Source organism: Natrix helvetica (assembly GCF_964273705.1).
Source record: "Natrix helvetica genome assembly, chromosome: 1".
Taxonomy (NCBI): Eukaryota; Metazoa; Chordata; class Lepidosauria; order Squamata; family Natricidae; genus Natrix; species Natrix helvetica.
The window spans coordinates 103765281-103792016 of record NC_138548.1 but is presented as its reverse complement, the minus strand read 5'-3'; the positions used below and the strand labels follow the sequence as shown (position 1 = coordinate 103792016).

Below are 26736 nucleotides of genomic sequence, written 5' to 3'. Positions count from 1 at the left end.
TATTATTATTATTAAAAGAATGCAAATTACCAGCTGTCTGCAAGGAATATAAATCCTTCCATTCCCCACTGTCCTGTCAGAGCTGAAGCTTCTTGGATGAAAAGTGAAATGTCTTCAAAAGAAAAAACCAGAAAGTCCAGTTGCCTGCTGAAAAAAAGCATCTTTGGGTGTTCCTTCACAGTTGTTCTTCTTTAATTCCAGCTTCTTTCATCTCTTTCCTTGTCTCCCTATTTCTGTTTTTCTTAAGATCCATTCTTGACAATATGAAAAATTTCCTGTACCACTTCCAAAACTTCACATCACTTTTGTATTCTTCATTTACAGATAATTTTCACTTAATAATGGTAGTTGAAAATGGCAACTCTGTCACCCAGCAATGTGAACATAAAGTGTGACATCACATAATTATGCTGACATGATAGTTCCAGCAATCCCAGAGGTTGTCATTAGGCAAATTCAGTGTGGTGTAGCATTCTGTGATCATATGATTGCCATCTCTGATCTCCTGCTGGCTTCACCATTGACTTTGCTTCTCGGAAACTTACAGTGAAGTTTGCAAATGGTGATCACGTGAATGCAGAATGCTGTAAGTGCAAGCCAGTTGCCGAACATCTGTATCACAATCATATGACCATAGGGGCAATGCCACAGCAGCAGCTATGAAGAAGTCCCCCTCAGTGTCATTGTAACTTTGAATGGTTGTTCAATGAAGACTACCTGTCTTTTAAACTTTCATCATAAACAGTTGAATCAATCAAGCTTTCACATTTTTTACATTTGTATATTACTATTTTATTATTGTTTGTTAAACAATGCTTATTACAGATTATTTGTTTTGACTGTTAACTAACTTTCAGTTTGTATACTTGCTCTGTAAATTTAACTCACATTACAGCTTATGAAGAAACTGAGAATTCTGTTCCAAGAAGTATTATGTTACCATGCATTCATTCTTAGAGAAACAGAATGAACTTCCCCCAAAAGGCCAGAAAACTAAATAAGGCAGGAACAATAGGTGTTGAACTTCAGTATGTGTGTGTCTGTGTGTAGTGTATGTATGTTTATGTATTTGTATCTATATATAGATGGATGGACAGACAGATATAAAACAGTCGGAATATTGTGTAGTTTCAGGACAAAATATAATATTTGCAGATTTAGAGTCACTTTGTTTCTCACAAGAAGGTAATGTTGCTATTTAAGCACTTCTTTTGCAAACATTGCAACATGAACAGAAGTCCTGTGTTTCTGCCTACATAATCAAATGACTATTAGTTTTTTTCTTTGTGTAGCATTAGAAGTAGTTGTTATAAATAGGTGTTTTATTACAGGATGTTATATGCAGGAATAATGTAATTTAGTCTGCTACATACAGAGGTCCTCTGCCTCTAAGCTCTGGAGTTGTATTAGCACTGTACAATCTACAGGACAGGTCATAACCTTGAACTGAATACAAAGAACAAATTGAACTTTTCAGATACATATTTCAGCATAGGAACAATCAAAGCAATTCCTTGTACACTGCTTTCCTAGTTCAGATTTTCTTTCTTTTTTTAACTGCCTTTGCAATATTGCACTTTTCTGGGATCTTGGAGAATCCTCTCTAGATGTTCAGCTTGCACACAGCAAGAAATACTGAACTTTACCTTTACATGTCTTCCCATCAAGCTGAAGAGTAAAGCCAATAGGACAACTGCAGTGGACACCTGTTGAAGTGTCCTTACAGGTACGATCACAACCACCATTATTTACTGCACAAGTTTCTAAGGAAAAGGAACACAATTTGGCATTTGCAGAAAAAAAAGTATTAGAACACAATTTGAAATGAGATATTTTTATTTATTCAACAGAATGAATTCTAATCATATTCTAATGTTAAACAAACACATCCAGCACTTTTTTTCAGAACGGTTTGAGCCATGGATGTCTTGGTGATCTCTAAACCAAGTTCAAAGGGCACCAAGAATTCCAGAGACATTATGTGACAGGTAATTTCAGTTTTAAACATTTAAAAAAAATCAAAATAGGTTAACTATAAGGAGAATTACCCACAGATGAATATTCAGTTTGGCTTCCATAGGAATCTGAGAAAATCTGTACTGGATCAGGCCAAAGTTTCTATTCTACAAACTGGATTTGATTAACGGTTCCCATATGTATTTCCTAACGACTGATATTCAATGGTTAATATTTAGAAGCATATTGCCTCTAATATAATTATACCAGTGGTAGATTGCTACCGGTTCGGCTGAACTTCCAGTAGTAGCTTGGGGGCCTGGGTCACTGGAAACGGAAGCAACCCAGGCCTGCCACGCCCCCATATTGGTTATCCCGGCAGCGCCATAGGGACCTCCATCTTGGTTTTAGCTTCTGCGCATGCACAGAGCAATTTTAGTTGTATTGTGCAGGCACATGCCGCACACATTAAGCGTGCATGCGTCCCTGGGTGAGCCGACAGTAGTCTCTGCTGGAACCCATCTCTGCATTATACCTACCAAAATGATACATAGTACTCTAGTTTCATCACATGGGCTTATAAGGGCATTTAAAAGCAGCATAGTAAGCTCACAATTTCCTGACTTCTGTTTACCAAATTTTGAATGCTACAAACATCTGGTTGCTGTTTTAGATATGTATAAAATTCCACTGATGCACCACTAGGATCCTTTTATTATATATAACATCCTATTCATTAATATTCAGGTCTAATTAACATCCTTTTCTTCTAAGTTTGTTAAATGAAACATTTATTGTAAGCAATGTTCAGTTCTTCCTTCAATGATATCTAGAATCCAACTTTTCCACAATAGCTACAATCCCAGGCTGCTGTTTTTCTCTGAGGTATCCATATATTTTCTACATATCAATTTGTTTGTTGGGGCACATTCTGCTCATTGTCGTAGCATTTTATCTGCAGCAAGTATACTTGATTATTCCTCATTGTATGTCAATATCCCACCTAAGAAAATTAGGTGGGACAATAGCTATATACTGAGGAACAATCAAGTAATTTTTGACAATCAAGTAATTTAATTTTCTCCTGCAATATCCTCCATAGTTTGTTGCTTTTTTAAATCATATTTTATTAAATTTCTACAAATAATAAAATATTTTAAAATATTTGTAACGTATCAAAGAAAATAAGAAATTACTTTTTATTTTCATTCTCTGTCTTTTCCATTTATCCTTTGCCCCTCCTTATTTTTCATTCCCATTTTTTCTTTTCTTAATTTCATTCTTTGAGAAATTTATTGAAGTATAATTTTAAAAAAGCTGTATTGCCTTTTTCCAGAAATATAAATTAGCTCTATACGTTTCTACATATTTGAAACAGAAACTGCAACTGTAATTAACAAATAGCACTGTATCTCTATGAAAAAGTTTTTCTGAATATATTACATCCCCAACTGGCAAATACAGAATTTGAGAAGCTCTGCAGTCGCAGGGACAATTAGTGTTTAACTGTATTGAACTGAAAGCACGTAGAAATTGTATTAATTTCATTAGGTGGAATAAGAATTTTCAGTTTCTGTAAACTCATTAGAGCAGTGGTTGTTATTCGTGCTATTCATACAGCAAAGCTTGGAGATCTCTTACAAATAACTATCAGACCTGAACATCTCTTTACCCATAAGCAGTCGCCGCTTCACTCGTTTGTCTGCATCAGCTCCTGCCGTAACATTGTTTTCAGAGATTTCTGTGGTTGCTTCTACTCTTTCTTAGTACGGAAAAGAAAAGAAATATCAAATGATCAGGCAAGGTATAAAAACTAATACATTTTGGTTAAGAAAATAATTATCTACCTGGTAACTTTGAAGGGATTTTCATCACTGTCATATGACAGACTTTATCTTTGCTTGAATTATAGGTTCACCCCCTTTGGGTTTATACTGCATGTTTACCTGGTTTTAACTTGGCATGTTGTTTTAACCCAACCTTTGTTATTTGTCATGCTATACAGCTTAGCCTATGGTGTAAGCCCCACGGAGTGTGATATCAGCAAACCATAGTTAAGTAATCCTGTGTGACCCAACTCTTGTATCTCTATTTGATGCACACTATGTAAAAGAAAATTACCATTCAAAATGAAGAATTGTAGAAAATAAGTTTTTTTTTCTGACTCAATTTTATCTGGAATGTGTTTTTCTAGTAAATGTGTTTTTAACTCAAAAAACCTTCTTAGGGGATAATGAATTTCCCTTTGCTTATAAAATATATTTTCTTACAGCAGCTCCTTTGGCAATCTTGGGCTCCGCCCCGCCCCACGCCTTAAAAAATGATGTTCTTTCCTGCCAAAGTTTTCAGATTATTCTTTTGCAACTATTTTTAGAATCCCCTTCCTGCTCTTATTACACTGATGATCTCCTTTGCCGTACAGGTATTATAGTCAATAAGCAGCAAGTTTAATTTACATAAAGTACCTGATACAATGTATGATTACTTGTAAAATTCATCAACAGTAGGCTGGACAATCATCTCTTAGGGATGCCACAGTGGATTCCTGCACTGGGCAGGTGATTGGACTGGGTGATCACTAGGATCATTTCCAATTTTTAAATTTTGAGTCTATGGTGTAATGCCAAATAGAGGATTTCTTGATATGTTGATATTTTAATCAATTTAAATATTTAATCTTTAAGGAGCCCTGGTGGCCCGGTGGCCCAGTACTGCAGGCAAACTCTGCCCACAGCCTTGAGTTCGATCTTGACACGGTTCAAGGTTGACTCAGGCTTTCATCTTTCTGAGGTTGGTAAAATGAGAACCCAAATTATTGGAGGCAATATGCAAATAAAGCTTCTACATTGTAAATCATCCAGAGTGCTGTAAAGAGCTATGGGGCATTATATAAGCCTAAATGCTATTACTATCAATTCTTCAAGTGAAAGCACCAAAGTTCAAATTCACTGCTTATGTCTGAAAAAGGTATCAGGTTAACAGCATTACAGTACAAATAATTAATGTTTACTCCAACCTAATGTTTGACCGAAATACAGTATATAATGCCTAATATATAATGCTTAGTTCATTCATCATTTTAATTACAAGTTCATTCTACCCTCGTGACAAGAGAATTTAGAATAGCATTTCTAATGTTTTCAACCATAGCAGAGCTTCTAAAGTACAGGAAAAGTTCTTTAAATTCCAGCAAGATATTCAGAAATGTATCTACTTTGAAAGTAACCCATGCTGAACTGTATGGAACAAGCCAAACATCAGAAGTTGACCATAGGGAATGCTTATGACATTTTGTGTTATGCCACATTATGTTTTATGATAATCTCTATTTCATAAAATATTTCATAACATTTTCAAATTTTCATTTCCCTGGATTTTGGATGCATCAGTAAATCAGCCCATTTGAGGTACCTTGGTTCAAAAATTGCTACCTTGCAATGCACATTTTGCCCAATTAAAGGCTACAGACATAACAGTTTTAGTAGTCTATAGATTCTCTATTATTTTAAAAGGGAATATTTTAATTCAGGGGTTCCCAACCCCTGGTCCATGAACTGGTACCAGTCTGCAGCCCATTGGGAACCAGACCAAACATCCAGCTGGTGAGCATGCAAAGCTTCATTTGCCCATGTGTGGGATTATGTTGTATGCACAAAACCAGTCCCTCCCCTCCCCTGCCTGCCGCCACCACAGCTGAGCCAGAAAGGTTGGGGAAAACCTTTGGTGTTAATGGAAGTTTGTATTATAATTAGTCTGGCGCATCATCAAAGCCCATTGTTATGTACATGTGCTGTTATGTGACTAACCCCAATCCAACACATTTCTCAGTGGTAAAATTCAATTATTTTTTACTATTGGTTCTGTGGGCGTGGCTTGGTGGGCGTGGCTTGGTGGGTGTGGCAGGGGAAGGATATTGCAAAATCTCCATTCCCTCCCCACTCCTGGGGCCAGCCAGAGGTGGTATTTGCCGGTCCTCCGAACTACTCAAAATTTCCACTACCGGTTCTCCAGAACCTGTCAGAGCTTGCTGAATTTCACCCCTGACGTTTCTCATTTGTAAGCAAACTATTTGGATTTTCTGCAATTTTTAAGTGAACTGTAATATATATATTTAGCTCTCATCAGCTAGCCATACCCTTACTGGGATTTGAACCCCAGTAAGGGTATGGCTAGCTGATGAGAGCTAAATAGTTTGAAATAGATCTATACTAGTCTCCCTTTATTTATTTATCAGCACAAATACATACATACATACATACATGTGTGTGTGTGTGTGTGTGTGTGTGTGTTATAACCCCTGGTATGCCCAAATATGGGAGGGAGCTCACTACTCCCCCTTTCTGTCCTTCGGCTCATTACAGAAAACTATCCAGGCAGAAAACCATATTTTTATTTTTTAATGTTGCCTTTTTATATTTGTGTTGTATTTGTGCTGATAAATAAATAAAGGGAGACTAGTATAGATCTATTTCAAGCTATTTAGCTCTCATCAGCTAGCCATACCCTTACTGGGATTTCAACCTGGGCTGTATTACATATTAGGCAGGAGTCTTAGCCACTAAGCCACAGGCTCTCTTCCTTATCAGCTGAGCCAGGGAAATAGGTATGTATTTGTTTTACAACACCTGGTATGCCCAAATATGGGAGGGAGCTCACTACTCCCCCCTTCTGTCCTTCGGCTCATTACAGAAGAGAGCCTGTGGCTTAGTGGCAATTACATCGGCCTAATATGCAATACAGCCCTGGTTCGATTCCCAGTAAGGGTATGGCCAGCTGATGAGACCTAAATAGGTTGAAATAGATCTATACTAGTCTCCCTTTATTTATTTATCAGCACAAATACAACACAAATATAAAAAGGCAACATTAAAAATAAAAATAGGGTTTTCTGCCTGGATGGTCTTCTGTAATGAGCCGAAGGACAGAAAGGGGGAGTAGTGAGCTCCCTCCCATATTTGGGCATACCGGGGGTTGTAACACAAATACATACCTATTTCCCTGGCCTAGCTGATAAGGAAGAGAGCCTGTGGCTTAATGGCAATTACATCGGCCTAATATGCAATACAGCACTGGTTCAATTCCCAGTAAGGGTATGGCTAGCTGATGAGACCTAAATAGGTTGAAATAGATCTATACTAGTCTCCCTTTATTTATTTATCAGCACAAATACAATATATATATATAATCAGCACAAATACAATACAATACAATACATACATACATACATACATACATATGTGTCTGTGTGTGTGTGTGTGTGTGTGTGTGTGTGTGTTATTTGTGCTAATAAATAAAGGGAGACTAGTATAGATCTATTTCAAGCTATTTAGCTCCCATCAGCTGAGAGCTAAATAGCTTGAAATAGATCTATAATAGTCTCCCTTTATTTATTTATCAGCACAAATACCACACAAATATAAAAATGCAACATTAAAAATATGGTTTTCTGCCTGGATGGTCTCCTGTAGTGAGCCGATAGACAGAAAGGGGGAGTAGTGAGTTCCCTCCCATATTTGGGCATACCAGGGGTTGTAACACACACACACACACACACACATTTACTGAGAGAAATCACTCATTCAGAAACTGTCACATGTTTATTTACAACCTGTCTACACATAATGTAGCAGAAAAGAAGTGAGATACCAATACATGTTTTCCCATTGGCATGCACTGTGTACTCTGGATGACATCCACAGAGAGGCCCATCTTCTGCATCTTCACAACTGTGCTGGCAGCCTCCATTTCCATGATTGCAAGTTACTGGAAAGTAAAGATCCAATTAAACTTCTGAAGTATTTATAAAGTACATATATCATTCTGAGGTCAGAACCAATCCTGAGCTCAGGACCTCTCCCCCTTGAATGTTGCATCTTTGAGTCCTATATGGTTGTTGGCCTATGAACTATTTTAGCAGAATAATCATCTATCCTTGTAACATAATTCCCAAATGAATATTTATTAAATGCAACGGCAGGAACAAAATTAAAGAATAACAGAGTAACAGGGTCGGAATGGACCTTGGAGTTTTTCTAGTCCAACTCCCTGCACAAGCAAGAGACCCTATACCGTTCCAGACATTGGCATTCTTTCTTTTAACAATTAATGTAAGGCAATTGAATTAATTATATGTTTGTATTTATGAATTTATACGGCTACCTGTTGCACATCTCATAACCAGTGACCCTTATACTTGCTATATGTTATACTATATATAATAATAAATTGTTAATAATTGATAATATTAATAGTTAATAATAATTACCAATATTATTAATAATAAATAGCTATTTAGTTATCTAATACTAAACATTAAATTTTAACTCCGTTGATTTACATTGTATAAAATTGATGTGTCAATAAAAACCAAGTTATTGTAGTAATGTCTATTGAGATTCTCAGTCATCCAGGTAATGGTTGTCCCAAGATGCTTTTTCAAGAGGCAGTTGGACTTTCTTTGAAGACGTTTCGCTTCTCATCTAAGGAGCTTCTTCAGCTCAGAGCTGAAGAAGCTTCTTGGATGAGAAGCGAAACATCTTCAAAGAAAGTCCAGTTGCCTCTTGAAAAATCACCCTTGGGTTATTGTAGTAGTGTAACAGGCATATTTTTACTTCGGAATCAAACCTAATATTTAAAGATAGCACTTTCGCTCAGTCATCAGCTTCCACTTAAACTTGCAAGGTTTAGTATCAGTATGACACTGTGGTTGAGGTTTTCCCTTGCTCACACTTTGAATATCTGTTGATATTGTACACATGTATAAAAGATATGGGACTTCAGTCAGAACACTATATCCATCAAGTTACAGACATCATGTGAGCACAGCCATGCTCTTGACTAAACTGCATGGATATTAAATATGGCAGTGCTATTCCTGCCTATTCAAAAATAATGCTGCTTAACTTAATTGAGTTATAGTATAGTTGTAGATTAATTATTTGATTAGAAAATCAACCAGAAGACATAATGCTGAATTCAAGATTAGACGCCAAGTTATTTTACATGTTTTTGGCTACTGAATTCTATTTCAAAAGCTCTAGTTGAATTCAGTTAAAATTCTACAAAGAAAGAAAAACAGAGTTGGAAGAGATTTCTTCTACAAATAAAGATTTGCAGTCAAACACATCTCTAATGCATGCCATCTACTGCACACTATCAATCATGTGTGCCGTGTGCTGCATCTGATAATCATTAAAATTATCATAAGGCAAAACTTTAGTGAGCAGAAGTGAACAAAAACCAAGTGAACAGTGAAAATATTTTAAACCAAGAGATGATCAGATAAGAGTAAGAAAGATGCTTAGCAATTCCTTCTGATCAGAAGGGCTGCATAAGAGTCAGGTAGGTGTAGAATGTTGCATACAAATGCAGTCTCTTTGGTTCCTGGCCAGTTCAAATCCAGGTCTGCATTCGCAGTCCACTCCTCCTTTTGGTGCTTCTTTGCAGATATGGGCACAACCATGATCCTTATTCATGCAGCTCACACCTTCTACAAAACAGTCAATGTGGATGTATCAGTATTCTCTGAGTTTTTAAATATAATCAACAGATTTTAGCTATTTATCACCATTTAAGAATTAATTGAGTCATGAGACAATCTATCATATGAAAAAAGGAATAAAGCCTATATAGCAAGAGTAGAAGTATAATATGAAGCACCCTCTTCAAAGTTTTACCAAATTTACAAATCTGTTATAATTTTTAAAGGGAAAAACGGCAAAAATGGGCCACTAATTGTGAATCGGTATTACCTTCACAATGTTTCAGGGAATAGGATGAGCTGAGAGAGAAGAGTTAGAAGATACAGTAAGCAGAAGATGAATCCAACAGAACTCAAGAAGTTCAATAAACTTTTAGAGAATACCAACATGGTCACTACCTTATATGTACATACATACAAAAGGCATATATATGAGTGAGAATTCCCCTCTCAAGATTTTGATGGATAGGCAACTTTATGGCTAGTCTTTAACTTGGACCAGATAAGCATATCCAATTTTGAAAAATTCATTTACTGAAAGTTTGGTCTTCTCTAAAAGTCTTGCTATTGATTCATGAACTTAAATATAAAATTAGGGATAAAGTCTCCCTAAAATTCATCCTGATGCCCACTAAACATGCAGAAACATACCCACCATATAAAGAATGAAGCAGCTTGTTCTTTTCAAGTCTAAGATATGTGTAAAACCTACTGGCATCTTCTACAAACAACATTTATCCAGGGAAAGAGTGCTATTGATTTATTGTTAGCTACAGAAGGGGGAAATAATTCATTCTAAATATGTAGATACATGGAATTATCCCTTGTTCTGATTTATTTCTTATAATGGGCTCAATCAAGCAAACACATATTTCTTAAAGTCTAGAGTTTTCTTTAATATTGGCATTTAATCAAAGGGACTTAAAGGAAATTCACATTAGAGACTTTCTGTAATTTCTAATGATCATAAAAAGCACGTCTGTGATACTGAACAAATTTCGTAAGAAAATCTTAATAAAGATTCTCTTTCGGGATATTTTGTATTATAAGAAGGGTGGCTAAATAAATAAATATTTACTCTATGTCAATTAAATCAAATTACACAGAGAGAGAGAGAGAGAGAGAGAGAGAGAGAGAGAGAGAGAGAGAGGGAGGGAGAGAGAGAGAGAGTTAACTTCCCATATCATGCCAATAAAGTAATAAATATTCAATGTGGAATCATTAATATAATCTGAGGGGTAGATTTCGCTGTGAATTTACAATTACAAAAATAATTACCTTGAGATGGATCAGCCTTTTTTTAGTATTTCACACATGCGAACAATTATCCTTGTTTAATATAAGAAGGAGAAGCAAGTCTCCCAGATCAAACATTAAGAAAAAAGAAACAGATTGTATGAATTCTGGAAATGAAGAATTTCCAATATATTATCCGCTTAACGTAAACCTTCAAGGCATGGTGTGTGTGTGTGTGTGTGTGGACATCTTCTAAATCCACAGGGTATTCAAAAAGGTGCTGACATATGAGGGACTAATTTACAGACTACCTAATAATGATGCATCATTCATTAGTGCATCAGGAGCTCCTCATTCCAGCTTGAAAACAGTAGTCAAAACAATGTATAATGCATTCCAAATCAAGCTGTTGTATGATTTATGAATTAAGTTTTGTTTGCTATAACTTTCCTTATCCCAAGAAAAACTGTGACTAACATCATGCCCTTAGAAAGTTCTGCAGCATTTTAATAAGCCATGCTTTCATTCCAACATACTTCTTCTAAAGTGACTCTGACTAACAAAGGGATAGCTGCTATATTGCTTTGATTATTCTGCTCTACTGGTTCCTTAATTCCTTTCCCACAGTGAGAAAACTAGGAATACAATGATGTCTTCACCCCATCAGAAACACAAAAGACACCAAAATCCATATCAAACCCGCAAATCACTATTATGTTGTCAGTCCATCTTTTTCTATTACAAAGGATCACAAATTAGTCTTATTAAGTCTTCCGTTGTTTGGCATTTGAAAGGTTCAACACGCCAGTTAGCTAAAAGACATATAAAAAGCATTAAGAAAATTAACAGCTTAGCTTCTGCTAATAGTGTGATTTCTTTGTGCATGTTCAGACACCAAGGGTTATACTGTATAAGCAACTACTTTGGCAAAGTTTACTGAAGACGGAAACTTTTCAAATAGGGAATTCTGATTTACTTAGTTCTGCATAAAGAGAAAATGTAAAATTATTCCCCTGAAAGTTGTAGTGCAAAATAAATAGCCGCATGCTGAAATGCTCCCTTTTACTAGTCACAAACATATTATCACCATTAAATGCCTTTTGATTGAAAGAGTTTGTAAAATTAAGAATTAAAGTTTTTCATATCAATTAAATAACATTATAGAAACAAAGAACAACAATTCATCCTATTTCAATAAAGACCTTAAATTTTGAAATTCAAAAGATACCACCTTTATAGTGATAACATTTTCATGAGGAGTAAATTATGCAACTACTAATTAAGTTAATTTTCTATCACAATCTTGGGCTTTTGTAAAATGAATGAAAATCCTGTAAACTGATACACAGCAAGTAGTGAGTTTGATTTTGCAAATCATCATCATCTGCAATATTTACAGCTGCTCCATATCTCTAGTAGGTTTTATCAATACAAGCTAATTTTATGTGTGCTGAAGATTCTTCTAAAAAAACAATGTAAAAAATGATCTAGAAAGGAGTTCTAAAGTATTCTGATCAAATATCAATCAAGCTCAGTAAATGAAATGACATTCATAGTGATCCCATAATAATATAAAAGGAAATGTAAGTTTTATGTCTTTTTAATTAAAATTAAATTTGAGAAGACATTTCACAAAGGTTTGACTATAATCTCCTAGTCAGTATCTTCAGTCTCTAAAGGGAAATGGCAAAAATTATCTCTTCAAATATTCTTTAAAAGACCCACTATCAGAGTATTTGAAATGGGGTACAGTCTATTCAGACGAAAAAGATCACAATTCTTTTTTAAAAAAATGGTTTATACTACATGATTATTTAAGCAAACTGTTTTTTATCCTAGTGTTTTGGGAATGCTCATTGAGGACAGTTTCAAGGCTCCATCACCAAGTGGAAGTTCTCTGAATTCCTGCTTTGAGCATGTAAACCACAATTGCTCCAACTAGCCTTTCAAACGAGCATGAGAAAAAGAAGAGTGCCTTCACACAGAGGAAGAAGCAGAAGATATACATGAGGGATGACTACCAATTCTGTACTCTTTTTCCCCACTATTCTGAGACCGTTGCCTGATTTTAATGGCATCCATTCCCAAAATATAATAAAAATGAATTCCTAGCCATGCATGCCCAAGTCACTGAGAAGTTATTGTCTAACGCATATCTGTCAGTACAAAATCTGCATAATGTAATAGTTAAAAACAGGCAAGAGACACGCTACAATTTCCCTTTTATCATTAGCATATCATATAACATCTTTAGAAACTCCACGTACCGTATATAACCATTCCATATTACAACATGATTTAAGAAAATTGATTCTGAATGGTGGGGAAAAGGAAGGGCCTCATGCATGTTTTTGTAAAAATGAAAAGGCTTATACCTTCTGAACGATGAATGCAGGTGTGCTGATTATCGCTGAGGAAGAATCCTTCATTGCAACGACATTCATAACTACCCACTATGTTGATACAAGCATGTTGACAACCTCCATTATTGACCAAGCATTCATCCATATCTGAAATACATGTGGTACCAGTTTTGAACCATCTCCATGTAAGCTTGTAAGCCACCCAAAGTCGCTTTGAAGCGAGATGGGTGGTAAATAAATAAATAAATATATCTATACCAGCTGAACACAAATAATCCATTAAGCAGTAATGAACTAAATATCCAGTTGGTTGGATAGTTTCCTTATTTTTCCTATCACTCCTCTTCAGACCCAATAAAACTTAACACTACAGATATTTATTTTTCTAAATAAATACAAATAATATTAAGGTGCCTACTAAAAATGTTTTTCTATTTTTTATAATTTTATGAATAAAAATGCAAATATTAATGACCATACTTTTCCTTGAAGCCTATTTAAAACAAGTATCTTAATCTCAGGACTAAATTACAGGATAACGACAACAATGACAACAAGGATAAAAATGATAACAACAACAATAATAATAATAGAAAAAAAACCAAAGCCAGATCAGCATCTATTTAATTAAATTATTTCCTGGTATCCCCACCATCACTGTGTGATGCATTCATTCTTTGCCTGTCTAACAATAGATATATAAATCCACAAAGTAAATATCCATAAGTACTAAAGATATATTTGGAAAAAGTATAGCTGTATCAAAAATCCTTATCATATCTTTTTCTCCAAGCTACCTTTTGTTTATTGTCCTTTGACTTCTAGAAGAAAGCTATGGCCTATTGCTCTGCCTATTGTATGAAGCCTCAAATCCATTTTGTTTGGCTGAAGTAGAATAACAAATACCCACTTCATTCTTTGATGTGGAATGGAAGTGAGATTTGGGTGGTGGGGACAGGCAGACCGAATCTGCCTTGTGGGCAGAAAACTCCCCATCAAACTCCTCTTAATATGACCCAACATTATAAACATAAACCACACTGGGCTTTGGACTCACTTATTCCTTTTCAACGGTGGCTTGGGCTCAAGCAGAAAATGGGAAATTTCCACTTTAGATTCACTACAGTTCAGATGTCATTTAAAACCCACTTAAAATTCAGCTATGATTAGCTGAAATAAACAACCATTTACAAATTTATATTGTAATCTTCTAAATCATGGTTAAGATTAAATAAGGGTCATCTGATTTTGATTAACAAATTGTGATTAATATACAATGTAAATGTCTGATATTTTCATAAATACATGGAATAACAAAAATGCTATTTTGCTGAATTAGCATTTTACTTTGTCCAGGCCAGGGGTGTTAAACTCGATTTCATTGAGGGCCGCATCAGGGTTGTGTTTGACCTTTGGGAGATGGGGTGGGAATGGCCGTGGTGGGTGTGGCCAGCTCGACATCACTCGTATTGGGGGCACCTGTGGTGGCCCAAGGGCTCCCAAATTCCATTTTCAGCTGCGACGTCCTCCTGCAATCTTCTGCCAGCGAAAATGGATCTTGATAGGGCATACACAGTCCTCCGAAGCTCTTTTTTCACTGGCAGAGACACTGTAGGCCAATCCTGTGCTGTTTCCAGGGCAGCCCCATGGGCCAGATCTAAGCACGCTGTGGGCCGCATCCAGCTCCCGGGCCTTGAGTTTGACACCCCTAGACTAGGCACACAATAAATTTGTCAGTACATAATAACCTTTTGGGGCACATCCTTACCAAGACAATTATGACCATCCTGAGCCAACATGAAGCCATCATAACATATACAGCGATAATTGCCTGGAATGTTGAAACATTCATGGACACATCCTCCATTGAACTCATTATCACATTCATCAATATCTGGAGAATAAAGCAAAAGTCAGCATGATAGATGCCTACTTGTTTGTTATAGATAAGTTGTGACAGGATTAAATTGTCACAATTGTTACTAGTAAATGTTCTTAAATCATTTCAACTTTGCAAATAGTCTATTTTTTTCAAAAATAAATTATCTAAATCTTCTCATGTCCAATACTGCTTCTATTTTTGTTTGTTCAGTGTATATAACTACCCATCTTACATATGTGATTCCTGGAAGCCCATGGAGTTAAACACATACAAAATATAAAAAGTAACAAAAAGCATGACTACAAAAATCCATTAAAACAATAAAACCTATTAAAAACCATAAAAACTATAATCTGCAGGGGAATGCAATCCATTTTATTAATAGAATAAACATTTAGTAGGCTCCATACCAATACTGCCAGACCTTAAGGCAAGTTGGCAAAGCCATGTCTTAACTTCCTTCCCGAAGACCAATAAACTCAGGGCTAATTTGATCTCAAGAGGGACAATGGTTCCAAAGATTATGTGCCATGTCAGAAGAGGGTCTCCTCTTGGGCCTTATCAGATATAATTCCTTAGAGAATAGGACCTTTAACTTGCCTGTTGTGCTGGACCTTAGGGAACAGGTAGATGAACCCTGGGAGAGAAAGTCCTTCAAACAACCCAGCCCCACGTCATGTAGGGCTTTGAATTAAACCTGGAAGCAAATTGGTACCCAATGCAGCTTGTATAGCAGTGGTGTAATACGTGCTGATCTAGAAACAAGCATTTTGCACCAGCTGAATTTCCTGAATACTCTTCAAGGGCAGCCCCATGTACAGCCCATTAGAATAATCCATGCGGGAAATGATCTGGTCATGAGTAACTGAATATAGAGTCTGCTGATCCAGAAATAGGGGCAACTGGTCCACAACCCAAGGAGTCTGAGGATCTCTTTTCAAAAACTGCCCAACAACCTCTCAGAATGGTATGGTTATGATGTAGAGGTTCAGCATAATGCAAGAATTAGACAAAATTTATGAGTATCACTTGCTTCTTTGGAGTTAAATGATAGTGACCAGTATGTCTGGTTAGTATTACCAGATTAAAGACATCCCCTCCCAATAATCTGACCCAATAGTTTCATGAGGATGTTGAAGAGCGGGGCTGGGGGTGGAGGTGGGGGAAGAGACAGAATTCTACATGACTTTCTAAATGCCAAACAAGTATCTCCCAGAACAAACTTTTTGACTCAGACAAAACTCCAAGGCAAAAACCCCATGTGGCCCACTATACAATACTAGGATCAATTATAGCAAAAATAGGAGAAATAGAAAGTTTTAGTTTCTATATAAGTCATTCACCATGATGTTCAAAGCAGTCTCAAAATTCTATCGTGGTCTTAAGCCTAACTGAAACAGAGCTATTTGATCCATGAACATGAAATGGTGAGAATCACCTTTTCAATCACCTTTTTATAGAAATGAAGTTCTTCAGATTTGCCTAAAGCTGACCTAAGTTGTAAGTTTCTCTGGTGTCAGAAAAGGATTTCATCATACAGTCGAAAATGCAATGTATGTATACATATGTATCAATAGGTATATAAAACAAAACATGAAGATTCTGAAGCTTGATAACCTTTCTCTTCATATTTATCCTGGAAGCTGCAATTAGAATAGAGTTGGATCTGTAATACAGTCATAGATACAGCTCTCTGCCTATGTCCTCTTCATCTTTGCTTATTATGTCCTCTGGGTCATCTTCCCTTCTTCAATCAATGTAATCTCTTATGCCTTGCCCTCCCACCCAATCTTAAAGAATCCACTCATCAGCTGACCAACAGTTTGCAGGAAAACAACTTTAGTATGTTTGAATCAGTTGAAAACAGCTGTTTTTTCTCTCTCACACAAAAAACTAAAGGAGCTCCATAAATGTTCCTCATTTTAATTTTCACTGGTGTTTCAAAGACCATAGATGATGTTGGTGGGTGGGAAGTCAAACATCATTCTGAGTAAGATTATGTTTGCTATTGATTTAACATGTTATATGAATAATCATTTATAACTCTGTATTATGGAGTGTTTAACTAATCATTGTTAAAATAATTTAGCGCAATATGATTCTGTTATGTGCATACATATATTGCAAAAAGTATACAGGTAGTCCTTGACTTACAACTGTTCATTTAGTGTCCGTTTGAAGTTACAACACTGAAAAAAGTGACCTATGACCATTTTTCACACTTATGCAGCATCCCAGTGTTCACATGATCAAAATTCAGATGCTTGGCAACTGGTTCATATTTATGACAATTGCAATACCCTGGAGTCATGTCATCACTTTCTGACAAACAAGACCAAAACTGTCTCACTTAATAACTAAAATTTTAGGCTAAATTGTGGTCATAAGTTGAAGATTACCTGTTTGTCTATCATGTTGACCAACTGGAATGTTTTCATGCAAAGAAATAAATCACTTCTTTTTAAAAAATGTGTTCTGATTTGAATCTGGAATAGGATTTTAAACATTTTGCAATCTAGAAAAATAACTATATGGCTTGAAAAGTGGAAAATTGAACAGCCCGTTCAAGTCTACTGGGGAAAGTACCTAAAATGCTTATAAAATACAATCAAAAGATTGTTATAAACCATGTTTTATGATAGTGTGATGAGGTAAAGTTTAAATTACCATATTTTTCGGAGTAGAGGCACTCTGAAGTATAAGATGCACCTAGCTTTTAGGGAGGAAAACAAGGGGAAAAAATCTGCCTCCCAGCAATTTGCCTCCTTACGGCAAACAGCAAACAGTACAGACAATATAAACTGTTTGTGGTGTTACATTTCAGACTATACTTCTATAGATGCTGTTAAAATTGATGTGGCTTTCTGGAAGTATATGTTATTCTCTGCTATTTAAAAAAAGATACAATAGCACTGGCCTCTTCAGATCAAGCATTTATTTTAAAAAGCTTTTTCATTTTGTTAACGTCTCTAGAACAATAATAAAGCAGTCTTTAAAAAATAAGTCTAATCATTTGAACATTCTATAGGCATTTATAATTATTGACTTACCCCCTTGCAGCAAACAGCAAACAGCCTGTTTTATTTAACCTGATTAGAAGAAGAAGAAATCGGCCTCTGCCTCCCAGCAATTTTCCTCCTTGCAGCAAGCAGGAAACAGCAAGGTTCACTTTCAATTTCAGATGGTCAGCTGTTTCAGGTTGCAGGGATTGCCATAGCCTATTGCCGCCTCCGCAAGTCCCATTTCCCCGTTTGCTGCAAGGAGGTAAATTGCTGGGAGGCAGAGGACAAAGGGTGGGGGCCAGTGGGTGGGCGGGCTACATTCAGTGTATAAGATGCACCCAAATTTCCCCCCTTTTTGGGGGGTGGGGAAAGGTGCGTCTTGTACTCTGAAAAATAAAGTAGGTCACAAAAAATGATTGCCACATTATACTTAAATAACACCATTTTACAAATACCTGTATTTTATCACTATTATTCAACTAGATATTGGGAACAATCATATTCAGTCAAAACCAGCTTTATGGTTTTAACGCACTCACCTTCACAAGCTTTTCCTTCTCCACTGTATCCTGGCTTACATGTGCACTTATATAATTTCAAAGTATTCTGACAAATTGCATCTGGGTGGCAATCATCAATTCCTTGTGCACATTCATCAACATCTGTGCAAAAAGAAATGAGAATGACAGTGTAATTAAAATGTGCCACCATAGTTTCATATATCCAGACCACAACATTTGATCAAAAGCAATAGTTAACAGTATGACTTCTACAGGTAGCTTGGCACCTATATTTATCATCCCAAATGGCATCTATAAAACTAAAAAAATAAACAAAAAATAGTTTTTATGGGTGAAAATGGGTGAAACCCTGATGCCTGATGTCTTGATTCTTCATGAGGAGGATCCAAAATGATAACTGGGGCAATATGTCTTGAACCTTTTCAGCCTTGGGCATCCAAAGAAGTGGATAGAATACTTTTCAATATTGTTCTATTAACCATGGGCTTGATCCATGCCCTCTCCAGTGCTTTTGTGAGACCTCCCTGTACCTTGGTGAGAATGAGAAGGCATAATTGAATTTGAAAGATGACCAATGCTTGTGCTTAAGTCTAGGTAGTATGCAAATTGTAGCCCTAACTACAAAAGGAAGATAGAATAATTAATCAATGGAATGACTTGTTTCCAAAAGTTGTGGGTGGTTCAACACTGGAGATTTTTAAGAGACTGGACAACTGCTTGTTTGAAATAGTATATGGTTTCTTGCTTGAGCAGGGGGTTGGACTAGAAAACCTCCAAGGTCCCTTCCAACTCTGTTATTCTGTTCTGATCTTGTAATAACTTGCATTATTATCTCCACCCTGAACTGTAATACATTCTACAAACATCCAAAACAGTAGTTGGTGGAGAAAGCAGCAAACTGCCATGAACTTTTATATCGATATGATAGGCCCTACATTAGCTACAAAGTGCATTCAAACCTGATATGGACCATTTTCTGTCTGAATGTATTTATTGTCTTGAAGATAGGTTCGCGATGCAGGCTCCATACTGCCTATCTTTAGGCCAATACATAAATATAGTTTAATGAAATGACATCCAACTATCCGTAATATTTATTTTATTTATTTACTTATTAAACTCTATGTCATCCATCTCACCAAGGCAATTCTAGACAGCTTACCCTAATTCAAAAATAATGTATAAAACATTAAAACAATAAATAAAGAACTGCCTGTAGGGTTGAGTTCTGTACCAGCTGAAGCTTCTGGATATTCTTCAAGAGTAGCCCCAGCTAGTAGGTGTTGCAATAGTCTAACTGTGAGATGACCAGGGCTTGAGTGACTGAGCTCAGGAACTCCCAATCCAGGAAAGGACACAACTGGTGCACAACATGAAGTTGTGCAAAGGTTCTCCTAGACATACTTGCCACCTGCTCATTGAGCAGAAGTTGTGAGTTTAGAAGAATCCCCAAGTTGCATATCAGGCCCAACTGGGATAGTGCAATCCCATACAGAACTGAAGACGTTAAAGTCCCAGAACCCCAGAATCAGATCCAACTGGGATAGTGTAATCCCATACAGAACTGAAGATGTTAAAGTCCCAGAACCCCAAAATCAACTGGGATAATGCAATCCCATGCAGAACTGAAGATATTATAGTCCCAGAATCCAAGCTCCACACTCCCAAAGTCTCTAAGTCTTACCAGGGTTCAGCCAAAGTCTATTGTCTCTTACTCAGGTCCCTACAACCTCCAGGCACAAAGAGAGGGCAGCGATAGCATCACTTGGATAATTAAAGATGGAGATATAAATTTGATGACCGATGATTCCACCCAGAGGTTTCATGTAAATGTTAAAAAGGAATGGGGAAAATACCATAAAGGAGAGCTGTGAACTGGAGCTCCCACTCCCTATCAGCCCCAATTAGGACTAACGTTAGAGAAAGGAGCCAAATCAGCATAAAACTGCACCACCTAGTCCCAAACTCCACCTCTGGCACAAAATAATGCTATGGTCAGTGGTACTGAAGGCCATTCAGAGGTCAAGAACAAGGATGGATGCACTACTCCATCCTGCTTTCACCAATATCATCATCATGTGCAACCAATGCTGTTTCTGTCCCATAACTTGGCCTGAATTGTGACTGGAAGGGGTCTACATAATCCATTTTATCCCGGACCCGCTGAAACTACCACACAACCACATTCTCTACTATCTTCCCTAAAAAATGTGAGACTGGATGGAAATTGTCCAGGCAGGTGGCATGAAGACATGGATTTTTAAGGAGGGGGCAAATCAATACTTCCTTGAAAACTTGGAAACATCCCTTCCTGCAGTGAAGAATTTATCACTGCCTGAATTCACCTGTCTGTCATTGTCTTGGAGGCTTTCACTAGCCAGGAAGGACAAGGATCTAACTGATAGGTCAGTGATGGCGAAACTTTTTTGGCTCGCGTGAGCAGGGGGAGGGGGGTTGTGCGCGGGCGTGCAAACCCATAATGCTATACGCAAGACCACAGCGTGCATGCATGCACGACCAGCGCTCCTCATTTTTGGCGTGCTTTTTTTGCCCTCCCCAGGCTTCAAAGGCTTTATAGGAGCCTGGGGAGGGCGAAAACAGCCTTCCCCCACAGAGGCCCTCCGGAGGCTTCAGGAGCTTCCCTGAAGGCTCTGGAGCGCTAAAACTGGCACAAGAGCAACCCAGAAGTCACTTCCGGTTTGCTGGTAGTGTCGTTTTTTTCCCTCCGGAGCCTTCAGGAAAGCTTCCTGGGGGCTCCTGAATGCTCCGGAGGGCTAAAATTGGCCCTACGAGCAACCCGGAGTGACTTCCGGTTTGCTCGTAGCATCGTTTTTTCCCCTCCGGAGCCTTCAGGGAAACCTCCTGAGGGCTCCTGAATGCTCCAGAGGGCTAAAACCAGCCCTACAAGCAAACCAGAAGTCCATTCTCAAACTTCCGGTTTGCCCCTTAGGGCTGGTCTTTCGCGCTCCGGAGGCGTCATGGAAGCTCCTGAAGCCTCCAGAGGGCGAAAAATGGCCTCAAAAGAAGGCCAAAGTGAGCTGGCCAGTGCGCGCATGCGTGCTGGCCAGCTAACAGGGGAAGCCTCGCGTGCCCTGACAAATAGCTCCATGTGCCACCTGTGGCACGTGTGCCATAGGTTCTCCATCACGGTGATAGGTGATTGCACTGACAGCATTAAGGATCCTGTCCAAAAGGCTCAAATAATGGGCTAAGACCTTTCCCCTGGCATCTCTAATGGACGTGTACCATGCCTGGGTTCTAACTGGGAATAAATCCTAGTGACTTTATCAGACATCCCACAAATTCTTCTGCATAGTTCTGAAGATGATCGCACAAGCACTCCTGTCTCAGGAGGGACTGAGTGATTCTAAACAGGGCCACTAAGCGACACTTTGTGGACACAATAAGGGTTTCACCACTCTTACCACCACAAGGTATATCTTAATAGCAGCTCTAAATCATATCCAGTTGAATTCATTCCTTGTTTTCCTCCAGCGGCACACTAAGCATATCTTATCCCTTTTCAAAACCCACAGTGTGAACCATGGGGAGTATTGGGAACAATGGGTCAACAAAGGCCATACAGGCATGATCCTGTTCAAAGCCTCAGCTAGCCTTTCATTCCAGGATTTAACAAAAGCTTTGGCAGGATAGTGCAGCAAGGACCTCGGGATATCCTCTAGTTCCCCTTATAATATAAAATTCTGGAAAAGAAGGAATATTAATATGAAATTAAAAAATAAAGAATTGGGAATCTAACAGTGGGGTCTACTGCCCTTCATTTATGAACTTCAAACCCCCCAACTGATTAAAGCCAAAAGTTGGCAATTTTTCTTCCTTTTGGACAGATAGTTAACAGCTAAAGTATGGACCTTGCAAAGACTTGTGGTACTCTTTCACCCACTAAGAATCCTGAAAACTTTCCCCAAACCTAAATTCTTACCTTACTTATATTTGGAATGCACTCTTCAATGTGCTTGGTTTGACCCTCAAATGAAACGACTTTTGTAGACTGATGATGGACGGAGGAATGGATGGATATATATATATATACAATGTACTATTACTACATATATAGTAATTAATGTTTATCAACTGTATGCAATTGTGCATTTTAACTACTAAAAATATTTTAGTATCTTTTTGAAATAAACTGTTAAAATGAAGGCAAAGAGCGAGAGTCAAGATTCATTGGTGAATTAAAAAAAATCAAGATGGCAATTGTGACCATAGAATCACATGCACAAATGGAAGGGGCTTTGACTGCATAGATATGATTACCATCTTGAGTTTTTTAATCCCACCCCATTCCTGCCACCACAGGAACTTTGTGGCAAAGAATTAAGTGGACTTGTAATTATGGTGTCACATTAAGTAATGCTATGCTGTTTCTATCATCAACAGTGCAAGAAAGTATTGTGACATCATACCACATGTTCTGCCACTTTATATTTCCATCACAGCATTACACACATGTAAGCCAAGTTTATCTTGCAAAACATGTTTTGAAACCTGGCCATCAGCTCTCCTCAGAAGGATATCTTATCCTTGCAATGCCATCTGAATAGATCTGTCAATTGCTTTCTTTTTTCATTTGCTATTTCATTTACCTATATTCAACTGGGTTTTTTTCTTTCACATCAATAGTAGATTTTTAATTAGCATTGTATAGTTTTATTTCTGCAAGCAAGTTCTGTAGGAATGGCTCTGACCAGCAATGTGAAAAACATCCACTCCTTTCCATAATGATGCCATAGTGATGAATCATATTCTCTGATATGCTTTTTGCACTTGCAGTATGAAAATTCAGGCAAGTACGTAAGGGATGGAATTTATATTGTCCTACACTATTGCAAATGTCACATCACTTGTCTTAGAAGCCTATAATATATCAGAAGGACTCAAGCTCAACTTGAAAAAGGCATCAACGTTTTATGCTCACACTTCAAAAAAATCTAGACATATGTATAAAATGTGGCTTGACAATTGTTCTGTATATTTGACAATATTTTTTACAAAATATATTCAAAGGTGAAAGAAAAGCTATAGGAGTACATTCAATCAAATAATTAGGCTCTATTACATCTATATTTTTATTTAATGTTTTTCACTCAAGGTGCAATTGATTAAGCTTAAATTATCATATACTGGACACATTATGTGAAGTTCTAGCTCTGTTGAAATCTATAATGCTCAGAAAGTGAAAGGAAAGAGAATGACCAGCAGCAAGGCAAATGGGTTTGATTACAATGACAACAGATGTAAGATTCTACTACAAGGCAAGATTGGAGAAAAATTCGCCATTAAAGTCTGTCTAAGAATCAGTACTGATTTCACTTAGTTTACACTCAAGGGGAAATGTTTTAAAAATCTTTTATTTTGGGATTTTTCTAAAGTCCAATAGGATTCTATAAATTCCACGTTATAAAAAGCTGTCACCCATTCACTTATAAAATATCAGGTGTATTTTATGAACTACTCTGCCTTGTACAAAACATAATATAATTTCCAAAAGTCCCTACTGAGAACCTTCTAAGAGTTACTATCTGCACAACTCTATGCATGTTTATTCAAGCATTAGCCCACTAGGTTTAAATATATTTAGCCTTCAGTAACTATATGTTGGACCACTGCTGTAGTTATTCTTAACTTCAATTTGCTTGTTTAAGAGCTAGAAATTGGAGTGAGTTTTTCCCCAAACGCAAAGCACGAAAACGCTAGCACTAAAAATAGATGAAATGTCGAATTTAGTACTCCCATGTCAAATGTCAGCACTAAAAACAGATGCACTTTATGCAAAAGGGAATGTAGGAGACCAACTGATTTGCTAGATAATCGCTCCCGATTTCTTAACATCCCCGAGCCTTTTCCCTAGGGAGGCTTATTCTACCCACGTCCCATCTCAGAAGCGTGAGCCACAGTACGCTGTTTTGTGCCCCCCCCCAAAAAAAACCCAAATCAGACAGGTTTCCTCTTCCAAAATTTACCTGCGGGCTCAATGTACCACACGGACGGGATGTCGTCTCTAAATACGCCTTTCTGATTAAAGGGTCCGACAATGCATTTGCCCAATGGTGTCACAAATGTTGGCTGCTAGCGGGTTCCCAAGCGAGTTTAACGTTTAACTCCCCAACAGGCAAGGAGCTTCCCCGCCTTCGGGCAAGGGGCAGAGACCGACGCCAGGCAAGCTCAGCTGCCCGACCCAGCCGACCACAAGCGGACTTGAAGCGCTCAGCCTGGATGGCATTTAAGGGCGCAGCTCTGCCACGGCGACCCTGCCCAAGGGGTGTACTCGCCAGATGCCCAAGCGCAAAGCCCAACACCTCGCTCGCCCTGCTTACTACCGGGGGAAAAGGAGCCCGGCTGCGCACAGCTGACCTTGGGGAGACGCGGTAAGCAGCAGGAACGGCGGCGGCAGGAGGAGGAAGAGGAGGAGGAGAAAGAAGAGAAGCGCCTCCGCGGCGGAGCGACATTGTCCGGACCCCATCGATCAGCTGGAGCTGCCTGCCGAGCTGCCGCAGCTACTGCTTCTCGCTCCCGAGGCTGCAGTCCCCCTGGGTCCGGCCCCGCGCGCGTCCCAAAAAGGAGGCGTTTGCCGACGGGCTGTCCCACCCCGAGGCACTGCCTTCCCTCACGTGCGAGCGCTGCTGGCGGGGCAAGGAGCGGGCACGCGCCCAGGGAGGCGGCCACCCACCGCCTTTCCTCTTTTCCCGCGCTTCTGCGAAGACCTCGCGCCGCCGTTCAGAAAGAAGTAGTGAGGGAAGCTTGCATCTCTGTCGTCTGAATTGTAGTTGCATTGATGTTGTGATTCCCCCTCCCCCATATAGTAGCATATTCGATAGAAGGGAGCGTTTTCCATTACTTAAAACGTTTTTAGCAAAAGCTGCATCACTTCTGACTTACACAAATTGAGAATGGCTTTGGTCATGGGTAAAATGGCCTTTAATAATAATGTTGCAAACTGGGAGGGTGGGTGGCAGCTTGATGATGATGATGCATTTGAGTTTATTAACCTTCCAAAGGTTCTCCCAATTACTGTCACTTTAGATGTACACCTATCAGCATACGTTAAAATGAAAGTTCGTTGTATTCAGCTCTCAAAGGACAACCATTATGCATAAGCTCACATACACATATATGACAGAGAAACAAAACAGTCTAGTTCGAATGTATACATATACGTAGCATTAAAAAAGAGAATCCTGCAAATTTACGAGATCGATGACATAAGGAACAAAGCTGTTGCAGGATCTAGCAGTCCTGCTATAAATACTTTGAAACCTCCTCCCAGAGGGGAGCAGCAGAAACAGACTATGAAGTGGTTTTGTGGCAGTGGTGGGTTCCGGATCCCATTGCAACCGGTACGGTGCAATGGGGCCCGGTGTCTCCCACATGCACGTGCGCATACATGCGCAGCGTGTCCATGTGCCCTTACCTCTGCAACGCCTCTGCGTCGCTCCAGCTCCTCTCCGAAGAGCTCAAATACAGGTAAGGAGCTCGGGTGGGCGGGTGGGCTCTCCAGAGCACCGTACCGGAACCGGGGCATACAGCCTGCAACCCACCACTGGTTTGTGGGTTCTCTAACAAAGTTTCAAGCCCTAAGCAAATCTTCTGATAGATAAGACATCAGTGCTTGATTATCTTGACACATCAACTATTTTCTAGTTTTCCAAGCCAAGGCTTCTCTTCAGGCCAGCTAAAAAAAAAAGACTTGGGGATCTTCTTACTCAAAGTGCACAGATTCTAAGCTAGCAAAGCTTGGTCAGTCTTCAGATATCTGTGCCATGGTGCATTTTTGCTCAATGGGGAAAATTTTAATGAGAAGTTCCATTATGATGGGAACAAAGCAATGGAGATCTCAGTATTAAAAAAGGAGTGTATTGGACAAAAATAAATACAATCAAAATCACTAGTCAGCCTAGCTGAATGATTTATTATAAATTCAAGCCCCCAATTCAATTGCAGAAAAAAAACAATGGAGATTGGACATAAATATATTTTGTTTGGATGACATTAGGCACATCCTCTGCATTTCTTCCTTCTGCCTTGTATAGTTTTGTGTTTCAGCATTATCTTCAGCTTTAGAGAATTTGGAGAATAATTGAAAGTCAGTCTCTCTGCAAGGACTTTACCTGATCAATGCTGTCTCTGAGGCCCTGTGTACAGTATAGCCAGCAAATCAAAAACTATCCAGAGGTTCAGCCTATTTTCCTAATGAGGTTTAGTGGTGCATGAGAAAAGCTATGCCTAATTTTCTTTATTTCTGCCATGGATGAGGCAGGTTGTTTTAAAACCA

The 26736-nt window shown here is 38.2% G+C and overlaps 1 protein-coding gene across 1 annotated transcript in view; it reads right to left on the bottom strand.

Annotated features, from left to right (window-relative positions):
* The window catches only part of SCUBE2 (signal peptide, CUB domain and EGF like domain containing 2), a 60711-nt gene extending 35740 nt beyond the window's left edge, over positions 1 to 24971 (bottom strand). Inside the window, exons 1-8 of the mRNA XM_081939253.1 lie at positions 24819 to 24971; positions 18459 to 18581; positions 14804 to 14929; positions 13048 to 13182; positions 9320 to 9445; positions 7603 to 7719; positions 3629 to 3718; positions 1647 to 1763 (exon numbers count right to left, since the gene is read on the bottom strand). Coding sequence (XP_081795379.1) covers positions 1647 to 1763; positions 3629 to 3718; positions 7603 to 7719; positions 9320 to 9445; positions 13048 to 13182; positions 14804 to 14929; positions 18459 to 18581; positions 24819 to 24927 — 943 coding nt within the window. The 5' untranslated portion in view covers positions 24928 to 24971. The remainder of the gene's footprint in view (positions 1 to 1646; positions 1764 to 3628; positions 3719 to 7602; positions 7720 to 9319; positions 9446 to 13047; positions 13183 to 14803; positions 14930 to 18458; positions 18582 to 24818) is intronic.
* Between the last annotated feature and the right edge of the window lie 1765 nt (positions 24972 to 26736).